At 44.7% G+C, this 17,177-nt stretch overlaps 3 protein-coding genes across 5 annotated transcripts; 1 reads left to right on the top strand and 2 right to left on the bottom strand.

Moving 5' to 3' along the window:
• Nucleotides 1-1,498: 1,498 nt before the first annotated feature.
• tedc1 (tubulin epsilon and delta complex 1) lies at nt 1,499-4,451 on the bottom strand. Of its 2 annotated transcripts, none has more exons than XM_084683334.1 (8): nt 4,255-4,451; nt 4,050-4,140; nt 3,767-3,966; nt 3,240-3,401; nt 3,052-3,132; nt 2,617-2,703; nt 2,297-2,488; nt 1,499-2,037 (listed from the first exon to the last, which is right to left on the bottom strand). In XM_084683334.1, the coding sequence occupies exons 1-8, from the start codon at nt 4,432-4,434 to the stop codon at nt 1,675-1,677; spliced, it is 1,356 nt and encodes a 451-aa protein (XP_084539460.1). In that variant the 5' UTR covers nt 4,435-4,451; the 3' UTR covers nt 1,499-1,674. The 2 variants fall into 2 exon arrangements, with proteins under 2 accessions (XP_084539460.1, XP_084539459.1); XM_084683333.1 differs by having other exon boundaries at nt 3,052-3,153.
• A 648-nt stretch (nt 4,452-5,099) lies between these two features.
• dnal1 (dynein, axonemal, light chain 1) lies at nt 5,100-8,547 on the bottom strand. 2 transcript variants are annotated; one of them, XM_084683275.1, is made up of 8 exons: nt 8,435-8,547; nt 7,893-7,931; nt 7,661-7,770; nt 7,509-7,564; nt 7,344-7,399; nt 6,225-6,351; nt 5,924-6,064; nt 5,100-5,830 (listed from the first exon to the last, which is right to left on the bottom strand). In XM_084683275.1, the coding sequence occupies exons 1-8, from the start codon at nt 8,435-8,437 to the stop codon at nt 5,784-5,786; spliced, it is 579 nt and encodes a 192-aa protein (XP_084539401.1). In that variant the 5' UTR covers nt 8,438-8,547; the 3' UTR covers nt 5,100-5,783. The 2 variants fall into 2 exon arrangements, with proteins under 2 accessions (XP_084539401.1, XP_084539402.1); XM_084683276.1 differs by lacking the exon at nt 8,435-8,547 and adding an exon at nt 8,261-8,387.
• Nucleotides 8,548-9,893: 1,346 nt separating this feature from the next.
• Nucleotides 9,894-17,062, top strand: fut8a (fucosyltransferase 8a (alpha (1,6) fucosyltransferase)). The gene is made up of 11 exons (XM_084678969.1): nt 9,894-10,030; nt 12,263-12,313; nt 12,575-12,851; nt 13,051-13,169; nt 13,612-13,774; nt 13,917-14,031; nt 14,205-14,442; nt 14,805-15,051; nt 15,206-15,382; nt 15,477-15,627; nt 15,843-17,062. Exons 3-11 carry the CDS (start codon nt 12,643-12,645, stop codon nt 16,170-16,172), a joined length of 1,749 nt encoding a protein of 582 aa, XP_084535095.1. The 5' UTR covers nt 9,894-10,030; nt 12,263-12,313; nt 12,575-12,642; the 3' UTR covers nt 16,173-17,062.
• Nucleotides 17,063-17,177: the final 115 nt, after the last annotated feature.

Raw genomic sequence — 17,177 nt, forward strand, 5'->3', positions numbered from 1 at the left:
GATGGGTGAGGTTTAGGGGGAGGTCTGGCTGGACTTGCTGCAGCTGAGGGTGCTGAGGACGAGCATGGCTCTGGGCCCACACTGGAGAGAGGCAGTAGAGAGATAGATGGTCTAGAGGTGCATGTCTCCTGACAGACAACTTTGGAATACACACGTGTTTGTGAATCACCTTGGTCTACTTTCATTACATATGACCACTACTTTGGGTTAATTGAACATATGATACCACATATTTCTTAACTTTTTAAAATCCCTATTTAACTTTTTAACATCTTAGTGGGCAAAAGGTTTCAGCTGACAAGAAACACTCCTACTATTGGTACTACTGTGGTTTGAAATGGGGAACAAAGTCTCAACTTCTGTTTTTTAGACTCTTCAGTCTTCCAATCTTGAACAGAATACTTCAAATCAAAAGACTACTTTCTAGGTCTACTATAGAATTTAGCATTTTCATAGCGGTCAACAGAACACTGCATTTCTGCATGTTCCAGAACAGATGCATCTTTGTAGACATTCCAGAATGGAACACTGCATCTCCGTAGCTGTTGAGCAGTCGTAGAAGAGTCTGTACGTACCCAGTGGGGGCAACAGCTTGGGGGGAGAGAGCAGCTGTTTTCATCATTCTCTCTTCATTACTCCAGAAGGGTCCTGGGTAAAACTTCCTCTAAGTTTCCTGACTGTAAACCTAACTTTGTCCCAACACTAAACTAGAAAACCTGGCAGCTTTACAGCCATTGTCTACTCTACTGCATCTGCTTCTCAAGCTACAACATGACTGCTAAAGTGAAAAATAAAAGAGGGACGACAAGGAAAGTGTAATTTTCTTCTCCTCACCCCTCCCCTCTTTCTGTGTCAACTTCCTGTCTGTGAGTTCTCTGATGCAGTCAGGAAGGGGCTGTCCACCATGGTCAGAACACCACCAGCCGCTTTTCTCTTTCTTCCGTCCTTTCTTTCTTTTTCACAAAGTATCTCTCAGGTCTCCCCTGCAGACTGGTGTGGTTGTGCTTAGCTTGAAGACTTGTTTCAACGTCTCATCTCTGCTATAAACACATCCAGATGTAACCCCCCCCCCCCCTTGCCCCTCCTCCCCCCGCCCTCCCCTGCTCTAACACCTCAGGAATGTGGGGCAGACCGCGGCCTGCTAACCCCGCCCTCTTTCCAAACCACCACTCGGCATAATCCTTTTTTCCTCTCAAAAACAGTGCTGCATCATCAAGGTCTGCCTCTGATCGGCTCCATCCGTTTTGCTGTGGTGGTGGTAGAAGGACTTGAAAATAATGGACAAACAAGTTAACTGTGATTTCCATTGTCCATTATAGAAGATTAGAATGTTTAAATGATCAGTCTGTGAAAGTTATCATGGTTATCGTGCCCAACCTTTTTTTCTACATGAATTGCAACAGAGCGTGTTTAGCAGATGCTTCCTGTTGGTAGGTGGGTTGTGAGAAATAAAGAGACACAGTACACACCTAAAATAAACAGACCAGCGATACTGAAACGGGTTCTAATAGCTTTTTATTTTGATCATTTCCTTTGTTAACAAAACACCAAGCACCCACACATCTCAGCTTGGCTCAGGAATGTTGAGTTAATCCAGACCAGGTCACTAACTCCAGAGTGACTTAAGAAGCATCAGAAAGAAAGCTGAGGCAAGCATTTGTTTAGGGTCCAGGGTCATAATGTAGGGGGTATAAGGACCACCCCCTCTACTTGTCCAACCAGCTCCTGGATCTCTGTCCTGTGGGCCTGCCTCCTAAGGTTTCGTCTCTCCAACAGACGGGCCTCCTTCTGCCGCAGCTGGACAAGAAGTTGTGAAGCCTGGTACTCGCTTGACCACCCTACCCCACCAGGTGCTGCTGTTTTGGGCCTGACAGGCTGAAGAATTGGCCTGTAACCCTGGCAGAAAACGGTGGGGGTGGAGTCCTCCACCAGGCCCCGGAGCCTCAGAGACACTCTCTTCTCCACTTCCTCCTGGGAAGATCCAGACAGCCCCCAGCTCCTCTCCCCTATGCCTGTCAGGTGGTGAAGACTTGGAACCTGTCAAACACAGATGTGTGTTTGTGTGTGTTTACTTAGTGTGTGTTTACTTATGCGTGTGCTGACCCATCCACTGTGTGTGTGTGTGTACAGACCTGTCTGCAGTGTGTGTGTGTGTGTGTGTGTACAGACCTGTCTGCAGTGTGTGTGTGTGTGTGTGTGTGTACAGACCTGTCTGCAGTGTGTGTGTGTGTGTGTGTGTGTGTACAGACCTGTCTGCAGTGTGTGTGTGTGTGTGTGTGTGTGTATATATACAGACCTGTCCCGGGTATGTGTTTTTCAGCCCTGTCTGCAACCTCAGCAGCATTCTCTCCAACAGCTCCAGACCCCCCCTGCCTAGGTCGCCATGGCGAGGACCCTCCCTCCCTCTGGAAGTCTGGTGTATGGGTGCCTGAGCATCAGGAGGAAGCTCCCCTCTCTGGTCGGTACGCTGGCAATCTAGCACACTTTCCTGCAAACGCATTCACACAATGAGTGTGCCGGTTGTGGTGTGCTGACTGTGGTATGCTATGCAGGTTGTGGTGCCCTGACTGTGGTATGCAATGCAGGTTGTGGTGCGCTGACTGGTAGATTACTAACCATCCAGCTCCAGAAAAGGCTTTCCAGATGCTTCCAGTCAAGGTAGGCTTCCAGGACATCACTAAGTTTCTGGACCTGCTGGCACGCCTGCAGCATGCACACACACACACATACACAGACAGACAGACAAACATGTAGCCGGTGTGTGGTGAAACTCACTCATCAAGTATGTAAAAAGCCACCCGCGTCAGCAAATTGTTAGCTTTTTGTTGGCGTAGTTGGTAGTGGTGGCGCTTGGGAAGTCAGAGGTGGCAGGTTCAACTCCCGGTGGGAGCGAACATTGGCCCGTATGCCTCTCACAGAGTTTGCAAGACCGTGTCTGTTACACACAGGTTGTTGGTAGCAAATTAGCGTTTAGCTGTGGTAGACGTTAGTTTGAGTCAATCTAGGATTAGCTTGAGTCCAGGAAATGTTATGTTGGGCTCAGAACGTTACCTCTTTAAGCGTGGAGGAGTTGATGCAAGTGTGGCCATCAGAGGAGGGGTGAGAGGGGACCTGGATGGTGGATGACAGGATCTGAGACAGAAGACGTGAGAGCTACGATAAAGCTATCATCATGGTCTGGAGCATTATAACATTGTAACAATGAGGCAGCATTACAGGGGTCAGTACAACAGACTCACTTGGTCAAGGAGCCTCGCTCTCTCTTCCTGCAATGACATCAATCTCCGCCTCTGGAACCTGAGACGGCCTATCTGCCACTGCAATCTTCTGAGAAGGTTGGGATCTGATGACTGTGAATCTGCCTCAGTCCACTTTATTGGTCCAGCCATTCTCAGTGAGACCTGAAATTCAGCTGTAGTTAGTGTGTGCCTGTGTATACATCACATTACATACAGTGTTTGTTTGTGGGTCTGTGGGAGAGAATCAGTCCTCGGATTGTTATGTTAAGAACCCTTGCCAGAGTTCAAGAACAATACTGCCATCTAGTGGACTTTATGTCACTACGTTATGTTTCTGCTCTTCTTGGAGGCAAGGTTACCAGCAGCTGGTTCTACACTGCTCTGACAAAGTGAGTTTCCACTACCAGTTTAAGACAGAAGTCATAGTAAAAGTATGTGACTTGGCGACACTGCTGACAGCTGTAAAAGCCACTGTTAAGAGGTGTCATTGCACAGGAATACAGTGACCTAGAACAGCTTCGCCTCACCGTGGTTGCCTGTGTCACAGTATCCAGCTGCATAATCCTCTCTCTCAGCATGACGTCCAGCAGGTCTCCAGATGACAGCAGCCAGCCAAGGGCCAGTAATAGCTGCCTGCTGCCAACCTCCTTAAGCTGGGGCTCGATAACCCAGTCTGCCCCATAGCCGCTCATCCACAAGAACCCTCGCACCATCCTGGACTGACTGACTGTGAGATACGATAAAGTAGGTACGCAGAGCACTGTGTAATTGTGTTATTGTCTCTTGCATGGTTATATCATGCTCTCTTACCTTCATCTGTGTGCGTCGTGCAAGAGCACCCATATTCAAGTGGAGTTGCTTTCAGAATTATGTTATAGAGGAGCGTCCAAAATTGCACCGTCTGAAAGATTTTTATTTTTTTAAGTGAGATCACTGACACACACTGACAGGTTATTTGATAACTGCACTAATGAAATAGACATGAACTTGTTAGCTTAGCTGGCAACAAACTTACCGCTTCCTCGCCTTTGTTGAATTTAGCGCGTCTAAATGTTTCTGCGCTGGGGATAGAATCCACCTCGAGTACTGACAGAAGTCTACAAAGTGATTCGATCACTTCTTTGACTTTCACATTCTTTTTACTTTGCATGTTTAGTTCAATTTTTTCGATTTCCCCCGGGTTACAACTACGCATCCGGTATCGTTGCCATCGTTTTGTTTCCGGTGTTGTGCCCACAGATGCACCCCTGCCCTGAAAATAATGTCATGCCAGGGTTCAAAACCGTAAAAAAAAAAAAACGTTTCGAAAGATCGTACAATATTTTTTATCCGAAAAAAAGTTTTCAGAAGTTGGTAAACGTTTTGAAACCGAAAAAACAACGTTTCGAAAGATCGTAAAAAAATTCGAAACCGAAAACATCTGAAAATGTTCGCTCCACTTTTTAAAAATTCAAATGTTTCTCCTACTCAAATGTGTCACTGTTCTCAGGGTGTCTTTTTTTTTGTCGCCAGGTTTGGAACTTTGATTGTGATCTGAAACAGGCATTTCAAATATATGCCCATAGGCCTAAGACGGTGACCACAGTTATGAGAGCTCAGATCTCAGATGTAGTCCTGTCGCAATGACTAGTCCCCTCAATATAGCCTACGGTAAGATTAATTTGCTGTGAAATGCACCCCCCTGTAATTTCTCTTCTGGATAGCCCCGCATCAAATTATTATTGCTGTACAATGAGGGGACTAGTATGAGTAACCAGAGTAAGCTTCATGCATGTGACACTTTCCTAGTCAATGTTAGCAGGGGGTGCATTTCGTGGCTAGACAAAAGTAGTGTTTACAAAACGCAACACGTTAGTGCAACATATTTTATTAAATGTGAACATTTGAAAATTATAAACATCTCAGTTTCTTATATACAAACATGCCTAGAAATAATTTAAATACAATATACCTTCACAATACACTCAAAACGAATGGAGACAAAATGTTGACATTCGATTTTGAGTGTTAATTTGTATAGAGAAAACCTCTTGTATAAACAAGTTTTATAAAGAAATAATCTCCTGCCTCTAGTAAGACCACTTCAAGAGTGCATGCTAGGAGTTCAGGGACAAAGTAAAGAAATCATGCTACAATAGGAAATGTGCTTTCATCGACAGTCTCAACCCTTCAATCAAGAACAAGTAGCCACAGCTGTACCTTTGACACTTAGTACCTCTGTGTGGGAGTAAGCTCATTGTGCAACAGGGTGTTATGTACATTTGTGGGCAATATTGTTTATCTACCTGACAGCATCTTTGTTTGAATTACTTACTGTTTTCTTCATACTTATTTAACTGAACTGCTGGATGTAGTATGAGTATCTGGAATGTGCTTTGTGGACTAAGGATGGTGTATCTGTGCTTGCCTCAACATGCACAGTATAAGACCCTGGTAGTTTGATTCAAAATATCCTGGTGTAAAAAATAACGATAAAACATTTGAACTATATTTTCTATATAAAAAAAAAATTGTCTGCAAAAGGTCAAAGTGAAGCAGGTCGTGTTAGTTTTCATCGCCTTCATCACCGCCGTGTTTGATCACCGGGTTGCCTGGAGACAAGACAAGGACACAGACACATGGTGAATACAGTTATACTACACATGATAACATGGTCTTCCCTCTGTTTTGTAGTCAGTAGTTACCGTCTAGTTTCTTCAGCTTGGACAGCCTCTTAGTGGCCTCCTCTATCCAGTTGCCTTCTGCTGTGTGTTTCTCCTCTAAAGGGTTCCCCACAAACACCAGATCTGCCAGGGAGGGCAGGTCAGCCAGCTTCACAAATTCCGCTGCAACATCAAGAGTCAACAGTGACCTTACTAACATAAATTGATGTCAAGTGTTATCACATTACTTACTCCTTTGGATGAAACTGGAATAACAGTATAATAATCTAATAACCTTAATAATATGTCTCATTGCCGGTTTACTATAACTAGTTAGTCTCACCCCACTCCTTGACCAGGTTGTTAGACATGTAGAGGACTCTGAGCTTCTTCATAACATGAATTCCCTTAAGCTTCTCTATCAGGTTGTAAGAGATCCACAATTCCTCTAGGGTATCCCCCACTGCCTCCTTCAAAAGAACAAACATAGAGTTAGGGTCAGACCTGAGTTACACCTGGCTTGGTCCAAATTACACAGTTTTTCAGTACTGTCAACTCCCCACCTCCATCAGAGACACAGACTGTCTCTCCACCTTCAAGAGAAGGCTCAAGACGCACTTGTTCCGGGAGTACAACGGTACTTGGAATGGTTTGCTGAACCCAATGCTAGTTTCCTCAAGGACCACAATGACTCTTGCTTAGAGACTTGTTGCTCTTGTTGGTTAGTGGCAACTGATTTAAACTGTTGTATTTGCTGCAAAATATTCTATTTTAGTTAATTGTATTTATATTTTTACTGCTGCTGATTTTTCTACAGTCACACTTGCACTTAGAGATTCATGTTGTTTAAATTGTAACTTGCTTAACTTCATGCTCTTATGGTACTTCCCTTTGGCACTTATTTTTGGTTGTTCACAATGTGTGCTTCTTGTTTTGGCTACCCGCAATGCTTTGGGGCTATCTTGTTGTTATCAGTGACCTATGCACTTTGTAAAGCTCTCTCTTGGAAGTCGCTTTGGATAGCGACTTCTAAATGAATAAATGTAAATGTACTGTCAGGTTAGTACTTATTCAAAGTGAAACTCATTTTTGATGCCATAAGTTGTTGCAATTGCTTGGTTGTGTAACTACATTACCTACGTCTAGCTAGGGAGGCACTGCAAAGCATAAGATGGCAGAACTGGCAAGAATGTTTTCCAACATTTATTGACGTCTATTAACCATGAAAAAAATTGATGTTGTCTAAATCAAACATTAAGTATCGGATAAGGTTATGATGGTACATAGCACTGCTGCTTTCCTCTAAAACTACCAGCACCACAAACACCAATTGATACTAGATACAACTTCATTAGAGCTAGTAGTCATCAGAAACATCAACTGTTACCTAGTCACACTGATACAATAGACTTAAGACCACTTGAACTAAATACACAATTTAAAAAAACAATGTTATGCTCACCAATCCATTCAGATTCTTAATGTTGTTTCGTCCCAAGGACAATATTCGCAGGTTTTCTATATGGAGGAGGAATAAACATTAATGTTCACTCGTCAGATGAACAATTTATCAAAGGTTTGGTTTAAGAAAATAAAATTCCATGTATGTGCTGTGGGCTATACTCACTTAGACCGTTTAAATTGGCAATTTTCTCAATGCAATTCGTGGACAGAGACAGCCTCCTAGTGACATCAACAGAAGGAGGACAGTAAAATTAAAGAAGACCAAACAACATGGTAGCTACTCTGTTATTGAGATTATATGGCTAGCATTCTTACTCGCAGTTGATGAGAGTGGAGAGAGAGGCATCCATCTTTTCTATTGGAGGAATCTGACCATACAGCTTCACCGCTTTGGCCTCTCCAACCTTCTCCTCCGCTTTCTCCTCCTGCAGTGCAAGCCAAAACAGCAAAATACCATTTACACTGTCACAGTCATAAGCTTGACAAATGGATGGTGATGCTGTGCCCACTGCCCAGGTGAACTGGCTGTGTCAGCAGATTTACTTACCCATTTGACGAGCGCTTCTTTTATCGTTGTTGCTTTTGCCTACGACGAGACAGTGACAGATACAGTATCTTAGCGAGCTAATATTTCAACACGATAGCTAGCGTTAATTCACCAACAATCTGCAATAAACTACCAAGCTAGTTAGCCAGCGGAGACTGAAAACCATTCACATAAAGCCAACAGCTGATGCTAGGAACCTATGTGATTACAGTACATGGATAACATTGTCCAGGAACCGTTTTGTTGGTTAGCTAGCTAGCTCCGTTTTAGGTTCGCTCGTAATATACAGTAACTAAGCAGTACTGTACAGGCTATCTGCTAGCCTAACTCAACCAGTAGCTTATTTTGGCTGTATGATTACGCTATACCGTTTTAGCTAGCCACACATATTTGTGGTTTAAAATTAAAGACACGTTTACGTAGTGTGAGAAATAATTTTAACTTGAGATTCCGAGTTAAAGGTATAACCAACTTAAATAAATGACAAAGATAGTAAGCTAAACAAGGTCAAATGAATTAGCCAGGCAAACACTACATCTTACCATTTTGTTTTCCTGTGTAGTTGCTATGGCACCAGGGTTTGACGGTTGCGCAATGGCAGAGCTAGTTACTCAACTGATTTTATTAGCCTACAGTTACAATATCTATAGGCAACAGTAATACTTAATCTAAACAACAATAGACTAATCCTTTAGTGGTCAATCAAGTGTAAAGGTATATTATAAAATGGAATAGATTGCACACATGCGTCAGATTTAATGGAAATAGTCTACCTGTACAGTAGCCTAGGCCTATATTTTTGCAACACAATCTGTTGAATGGGGTCAATGGGAAGGCTATATTTGTACAATACAATCTAGACACAGAGGAGGTCAGGTTACAGGTAGCATGATTATATCAAAGCCACACCATCTCTGCTTACACCTGAACATATTGTACAAGAACTTTTAGAATATCAGTGTTCTTTTTGTCATATCTCAAGTTCTGGGAGTACAACGGTATTTAGGAATGACTTGGACCTGATAGTTTCCTCCAGGAACACAATGACTCTTATTGAGGGACTTGTTGCATTGTTGGTTTGTTGTAACTTATTTAACTTCTTGTATTCGCAGTGAATTATATTATTGTTGCTTGATTCCAACAGGTACACGGTCATGTTGTTTATTGTAATTTGTTTAACTACATGCTCTTATGTTTCTTCCCATTGGCACTTAGGCCTATTTGCTTTAAACAATACATGCTTCATTGGCTACCCACAATGTTTTGGGGCTATATCGTTGTGATTGACCAATGCACTCTCTCTGAAGTCGCTTTAGATAAAAGCGTCTGCTATGAATACATGTAAATGTAAGTTCTCAAGTGACAGGACCACCTTTTCCAGTTAAAAAGAGTTCATAACGTAGGCATGTGGGAAAGTTCTGAAATTGGCAATGTTTAAAGAAATATTAAAATATATCCATGCAGTATGCTGTAAAACACATGTGCAGTTGTTGTTTAAGCCATACAGTCTTATGTATCTTATAATAATGAACCATGTCTATTGTTAATAATGTGGTCACTTTGATTTGAATATATTATCAGCTCAGGCGTGATGATTATACAGCCGTGTTCCGCAAAGATTCAGACCATGTTTAGGTCATGTTACTGTGTCTAACACAGTCCAAATTAGAGTGTTGGCTATTTGCTGAGGAACCAGTAATTAACAGATAGAACCCAAGAAGCTTTAATTTGACTGTTTGGGTGGATCATTTGGACACAAGTGTGCTGCAAGGAGCAAGACACATAAGTATCCTGGATGTTTACGTTACCAACGTTACACTACAGAGATATAGGCCTCGCTATGCTTTTAGGCTATATCTAAATTGGATATAGCCTAATGCAGAATTATAAGATATAACCTTATTTATTAAGATTATGCATCCACATTCACTACCCGCTAAAGGCTGTTGAATTGACACAAGCATGCGCATTACCGCTCTGTCAATTCTGGGCTGCCCTCAATAACGGAGCGGAGCGTAGTGGAGGAGGTTGCTCCTCAAGTCTCGTTTCCGCATTCAGTCTTTAAACCACCAGACAGAAAGCATCGTCGTAATGCAGAATATATCTTTAGAAGAAAAATGCGCCTGTGCCAAAGAATGGTAAGACTATCTCCAATAATATGTTTTTCGTAAAAAGCTTTTAGCATCTGCGCCGTCTGGTTGTTCTCCCTGGCCTGCTGGTCGGTGCCTTCGACCGCTGCCGAGACGTAACAGCGGAGAGATTCACAAGCTGGTAGTTAGGCTATTCTGGTTTCCGTTAGAATCCGTGATGGGATAGTTGAATTTGAATAGCAGGCTGGGGTATTTTCTGTGTGATATCTGGTCATGGATTAAAAAAATGATTGCGATGAAAAGGGGCTTTAAAAAAAAAGACAACAGTCAGGGAAGGAACTCAGATTTTTCTCCCCATTCTAATCTGTCGTATTGACAAAGCGCTGCTATGTAGGCCTTTATTTACAATTGCGAGTTGAGAAGCGTCCTTTGTTGCTATAAGGAGACGTCGCTCTTTCTTCAGGGGGAAGGAAGTTCCTGCCCAGAGGCTAGATATGTCATTTTTCCAGTCAGACAACTGTGTCATCTGTACAACCACAATTTTTTATGAAGCACACTCACTGTACTTACTTTACCCCCCCCCCCCCACACACACACACACACACACACACACGTATAGCTACACACACAGGTTTTAATACATTTGGAACTGCTGATACCTGAGTAGAGGAATGGGTAGGGTGTATATTGGTGTATAGGAAACAAATGCCCTCTCCAGGTATGGTAATGATAGCCTTGGTCTGCCAGCAACATCTAGTTTCCTAGTGAATAAAACCCTTAAGATCAACAAGCCCAAGGTGTATGTACCAATGGCATGGATTATGAGCAATGTCCACTTTTCTAGTGTGTGTGTATAAATGAGTATATAAGTTCCTTCTTGTATTGGACTGTAGGGCCTGCAGCTATAATAATCGTAGTATAACACTAGTGCTATAGTGATGTGTAGCTGGGTGTGTGTGTTTGCTATATGATAGCGTTTGCTACTCTGGTAATCATTAACACATCAACGAGTAGACTTAATTGTGGTCTGACTGACAAGAAAACTCTTGAGATAGTTCAGAAGGAGCTACTAGTTTAGGCTACTCAATTTACTCTGATAGCATCATACAAAGAACACATTTTATTTGTCAGTAAATTTGTCTGTAGATGTGGTATAAGTGTATTATAAAATTATTTTAGCTCTGTTAATCCAGCGAGTGTCCTGTCTCATTTGTCGAGTACACACAAACACAAAACTGTTACTTGTTTACATATTTAAATATATGTCGGTCGAGATAGTAGGAATGGTTTCTGTGGCAATGTGGAATGTGGTAGAACAGTGACTACAGTGTGTTGGCTGTGATACTTAAGGGAAACATATTTTTCAATTTAAATTACACTTCCTCATGGCTACTTGTCACCTATATATGGTCAGCCTGGTCTGTACTGAAGGGAAGCCCTGCTGACTGTTCCATATGTGGATTGTGGGAGTTCTGAAATAGATCTAGAGACCTTTTCTGACCAACACACATTCCCCAGAATTAGTCAAGGACAGCCCCCACAGAGATGTTTGTTGGTCCCATTGGAAATGTGAAAACAGAAAGAAAGACATGGAGAGATGGGGAAGGTGGGAGGAGGAAGAGAGAAAAAACAGAGGAGAAAGAAAGTGGCTAAATATATATAGAAGGGGTAGAAGAAGTAAGACAGAGGAGAGAGAAGTGGAAGAGGACGTATGGAGAGGGAAAGGGGAACATCAGTAGAATATTCAGCAATGTGTCAAGTCAGATGACAGCTTCTGGTGGCACAAGGCTTGGCATATCAGCAGTTGGGCTCCACCCTGTCTGTGTGTGATTGTGTGTGTTTATGACCGCCCCTGAGTGAGCCGACTTAAAAGTGGAATCCCAGTTTGTGGGATCAATCAGGGCTAAGCTACTGGTGCCTTTGTTTATGATACAGGTGGCTTACACATCTGCACTGTGTGTTTGTGCGTATGTTTGAGTCTGAAGGATACATTCTCTAAGAGGATTCTCCAGGATTGACCTGATTGGATTTCCCCCTTTTGATTCTTTGTGACTGAAACTAAACTCACCTGGAACATTCCATTAATTGCACTAAGCCCATTTGGTCCAGTTATTACACTGAGCCCACCCAATCCAGCTATTACTAGTCCACTTGCATTGCACTTGTCAATAGACCAAGTTCACGTACACAAACAGTCTTAACCCACCTGCACCAGTTGTTACAGTAAACCTACTTCCCCCAGCAATTGAACTAAGCTTACTTTAATCTTTCCTCTTACAGAAAGAAGTTGAGTGGTGTCCCATATGAGGCCTGTGTGGAGCTTGTGTGTAGGTAAGTTTCCATGACGGTGGAGTAGGTTAACCATATATTATGTATTATGGCTAAAGGTTTCTCTGCTTCTGGGGGGGGTGCTGAGGGCAGCATGTCTTATAGGAGATAATAGCAGTGTGCTGAGGCTTTGTGTTAGATAGGGTGGTTATGAGATAACAGCTGCGGTCTTTCTCCTTCTCTATTCCACCCCCTACTACCTACTCTACTCTGTTTCCCCTTCTCACTCTCTGTCCACTTCCCCCTCTCCCTCCCCGCTTCCAGCCCCCAACTTCCCACCAGTAGCTGTAAGCATGACCTATGGTATGAGCCTGTGACCCCCAGCAGACGTGATGCGTGCGTGGGGGTGGGGGGGTTCCTGGCGCTGGGTGATAGTGATCCTCCTGGCCTGGGGAACCCTGCTCTTCTACATTGGGGGTCACCTGGTCAGGGACAGCGAGCATCCGGAACGTTCCAGCCGAGAACTGGCAAAGATCCTCGCCAAGCTGGAACGCCTCAAACTGCAGAACGAGGACCTACGACGCATGGCCCAGACGCTCAGGTGTGTAGCACACACACAAACACACACACATACCCTGTTCTTTTACTTTTTCTCCCAAAAGCTGATACCAGTCAGCCTACAAGTCATTGTTGCTGCTCGACCTAGATGTTCCATCTTCCCATTGTGTCGGAGGTTGTTGGAGACACACCCGCTTACCATTACTAAAGACCTGACCTTGAATGTGTGTGTGTTTCCGCAGGCTGCCTGAGGGCCAGGCTGAGCTGGGTGTGGTTGATGCTGGGAAGTTGCGCCACCTAGAGGAGCAGCTGATCAGAGCCAAGGAGCAGATCAACTCTTACCGTAGTCTCCCTGGAGACGGTGAGACAGACACGTCCTCAGTCCTCAACTTTAATATGACACACACACATACTTACACATACACACAGAACTCCTTTTCTCTGGCTTGGTAGACTAATACAGACTTGCTCCGTTAACCTCAGTTTTACTCAACCCTTGTGCTGCCTTTGGGTCACATGACCCAAAGGTTCATAACGAACCATCGTTGTGTTTACCCAATTTTACCCAAAACAAAAACAAATAAAAAGAATTGTATTTTAAACGTCGCAATGTGGGGGGTCTGAGACAGCCCAACGGTTAAAAGAAAATGCTTCACTTTGTTTTTGTATGCGGTAAAGTTGTTGCAATACGACGGTGGGTCACAATGACTGATGGGTCAGTATGACCCGAAGATAACACAAGGGTTGACTGTCTCATTCAGATGTTTGGTCCTAATCGTGTGTGCGTGTGTGTGCGTGTGCAGGGCCAGGCAGGAACCAGGAAGAGTTAAGGAGGAAGGTGGAGACGGGAGTGAAGGAGCTCTGGTACTTTGTCCGCAGTGAGGTCAAAAAGCTGGGTTCCATGGAATCGTCCGCCCTGCAGAAACACACTGACACATTACTACAAGACCTGGGACACCAGCAGAGGTCAGACATACACACACAAGCATGTTCATGAACAGACAAACACACAAACACACCCACCAACATACATTTTCTGACCTGTTGTCTCAGCTGTATTCTTATAGCATGTGTGTGTGTGTGGTGTGTGTGTGGTGTGTGACTCCAGGTCCATCATGACAGACCTGCACTACCTAAGCCAGGCTGACGGGGCAGGAGACTGGAGGGAGAAGGAGGCCAAGGACCTGTCTGACCTGGTGCAGAATAGAATCAGCTACTTGCAGGTACACGTTCTAGGCAGCAGGGGGCGTTGTGAGAAGACAGAGCTCAAAAGAGAGAATGAAGAGAGTGTGGGAGAGACAACAGAGGCAGGCTGAGGGTGATCATTGAAAAGGGGGGGAGGATAATGATTTAAAATCAGTTGTTTGTCTATGTAACATGCCCGTCATCCCTCCAGAACCCCGCAGACTGCAGCAAAGCCAAGAAGCTGGTGTGCAACATCAACAAGGGGTGTGGCTATGGCTGCCAGCTGCACCATGTGGTCTACTGCTTCATGATCGCCTACGGCACCCAGCGCACCCTCATCCTGGAGTCCCAGAACTGGCGCTACGCCACGGGGGGCTGGGAGACTGTGTTCCTGCCGCTAAGCAAGACCTGCTCGGACCGCACAGGAGCGTCTACGGGCCACTGGGCAGGTACGCATCCTCCACCCATAACACTTAGCCTGACCGCTTGTTCTCTCACTGTTACTTCTAACCCTAACCCCTAGCCTAGGGTTTTAATGCTCACCACAACCTGGCTTATTTATGAGGCCATTCATTGAATGGTTTTACTTTCCACTTGTTTGAGAAGTTTAAATATACAGAAAGGAGCGTTTCAATTCACCCAAAGAATAGCCAGGTCTCTCTCACTCCTTACATTTACATTTAGTCATTTAGCAGACGCTCTTATCTAGAGCGACTTACAGTAAGTACAGGGACATTCCCCCCGAGGCAAGTAGGGTGAAGTGCCTTGCCCGACTCCCTCACCGCTCAGCCACCATGACTCCTTCCCCCAGGAGAGACGAACGATCATGACGTCCAGGTGGTGGAGCTGCCCATAGTGGACAGCTTGCACCCCCGGCCCCCCTACCTGCCCCTGGCCATCCCCCAGGACCTGGCCCCCCGGTTGCATCGCCTCCACGGCGACCCCTCTGTCTGGTGGGTGTCTCAGTTCGTCAAGTACCTTGTCCGGCCACAGGCCTGGCTGGAGAAGGAGATCCGGGAGACGACCGCCAAGCTGGGCTTCTCACACCCCATCATAGGGTCAGTAACACACACACACTGTGACACACACCCCTCTGATAGTACTAGGGGTGTGTGGGTGTATGTTACTATCTTTCACTCAATAAATTGTCAATTCTAGTGCAAACAGAGTGGGGATTGACCGTGTGTGTGTGTGTGTGCGTGTGTCGTACAGGGTGCATGTGCGGAGGACTGACAAGGTGGGCACAGAGGCAGCGTTTCACCCCATAGAGGAGTACATGGGCCATGTGGAAGAGCATTACCAGATCCTGGCCAGACGCATGCGGGTCGACAAGAAACGCGTCTATCTGGCCACAGACGACCCGTCTCTACTACAGGAAGCCAAGTCCAAGTACGTGTGTGTGTGTGCTGCTGCAGAACCTGCATGTCAAATGTATTTTAGGATCCATTTGTAATGGGGGTGCGTATGCATGTGTGTGTGTCAGGTACCCAGACTATGAATTCATCAGCGATAACTCCATCTCGTGGTCCGCTGGGCTGCATAACCGCTACACAGAGAACTCCCTCAGAGGGGTCATCCTCGACATCCACTTCCTGTCCCAAACCAACTTTCTGGTCTGCACCTTCTCCTCTCAGGTAGGTACTCATGAAAAATATGATTCTGGCCAGACGCACATTCGTTAGGAACCACCGTGTTCTGATGTGAGTATGTGTGTGTTATAGGTGCATTATAGGTATCTTATAAAACAACAAGAATTAGGAGATACAACTTTACTAAAACAAGAGCGTATTGTTGTTTGTGTGTGCGTTTGTGTGACGCGTGTTCACTGGTGCGTCTGTGTGTTTCCCAGGTGTGCCGAGTGGCCTATGAGATCATGCAGACGTTGCACCCCGATGCCTCCTCCCTCTTCCACTCCCTGGATGACATCTACTACTTTGGAGGGCAGAACGCCCACAACCAGGAGGCCATTTACGCCCACGAGCCCCGCGGCACCGAGGACCTGGCGCTGGCTCCCGGGGACCTGATCGGGGTGGCCGGGAACCACTGGGACGGCAACTCAAAGGGAGTTCACCGGCGGACCGGCCGCACGGGGCTGTACCCGTCCTATAAGGTGAAGGAGAGGGTAGAGACCATCAAGTACCCCACCTACCCCGAGGCGGACAAACTGCTCAAGGAGTAGACGGACGGACCCGGAGGAGTACACTGTGTTTGTGTGTGCGCGTGAGAGAGAGTTTGTGTGTGTGTGTGTGTGTGTGCATTTGTGCGTGCGTGTGCTGGGGACATTTGCAGTACTGTGGTGAGATGCTCTCCCCTTGAACAGGGAACAAAAGAAGGACTAAAAGACTGCACTCCGGGAGGAAGAAGGGACGAAGGCAACTACAGCTCTTTATTTAAATACCTGAGGACCTCTCGTCCTCTGGGCTCACGCTGACTAAGAAACTTAAGAACGTTGTAAACTACAGCACTCTAAACCAACAACCTCTCCTCTCTTTTCCTTTCCTCTCTCCATTCTGGGGATGTTGTGTCAACCTTTGTCTTGGAGCCAAATACTGTGTCTCTGCTCACCTCCCTACAGCCAACTTCTACATCTCTTCTTTCTCTGCTATTCATTTTCAGTGCCACATCGTGCTTTTGAAGAAGTTATTTTACATCTTTTAAAATGTGTTTTCTGTGTGTCTGAGGACGTGCATGTGCATGTATGGTAGGGTGTGTGCCTACAATTATGACTCCAAATATGGTGCCTATAAGGGTAAAAGGTGTGTGTGTGTGTGTGTCTGTGTGTATAGACCTGCCTTTTCACAATACTGACCACTCCTGAGTCCTGACTCATCTGCTCCTAGTCAGTCCATGTTGTCTCTTTCCTGATCTTATTTCAATGTTGTTGAGTTTAAAAAAAAGATAACATTTTTAAACAATCATGATGAATATGAATTAATTATAAACGTGACACTGATTAAAAATCATGATTGGCCCCCAGATTTCTGTCTACCATGAAGAAGAGATTTTCTTATTTTATGTTTCTGGGCATTGTCTTTGATGAAGCAGATCAATAAAGTGATCAGCAACTGAGTGTGTCTGGTTTTGGTCTCATTCAGTTCATATTAATGAAAAAAAACACAACTATCAGAAATAGTACAGGCACATGAAGCTTGGATGATTATATTTATTTTTTGTATTTTTATTT

The sequence above is a fragment of the Hypomesus nipponensis genome, chromosome 3 (genome assembly GCF_054491055.1).
Source record: "Hypomesus nipponensis isolate SF chromosome 3, ASM5449105v1, whole genome shotgun sequence".
NCBI lineage: Eukaryota > Metazoa > Chordata > Actinopteri > Osmeriformes > Osmeridae > Hypomesus > Hypomesus nipponensis.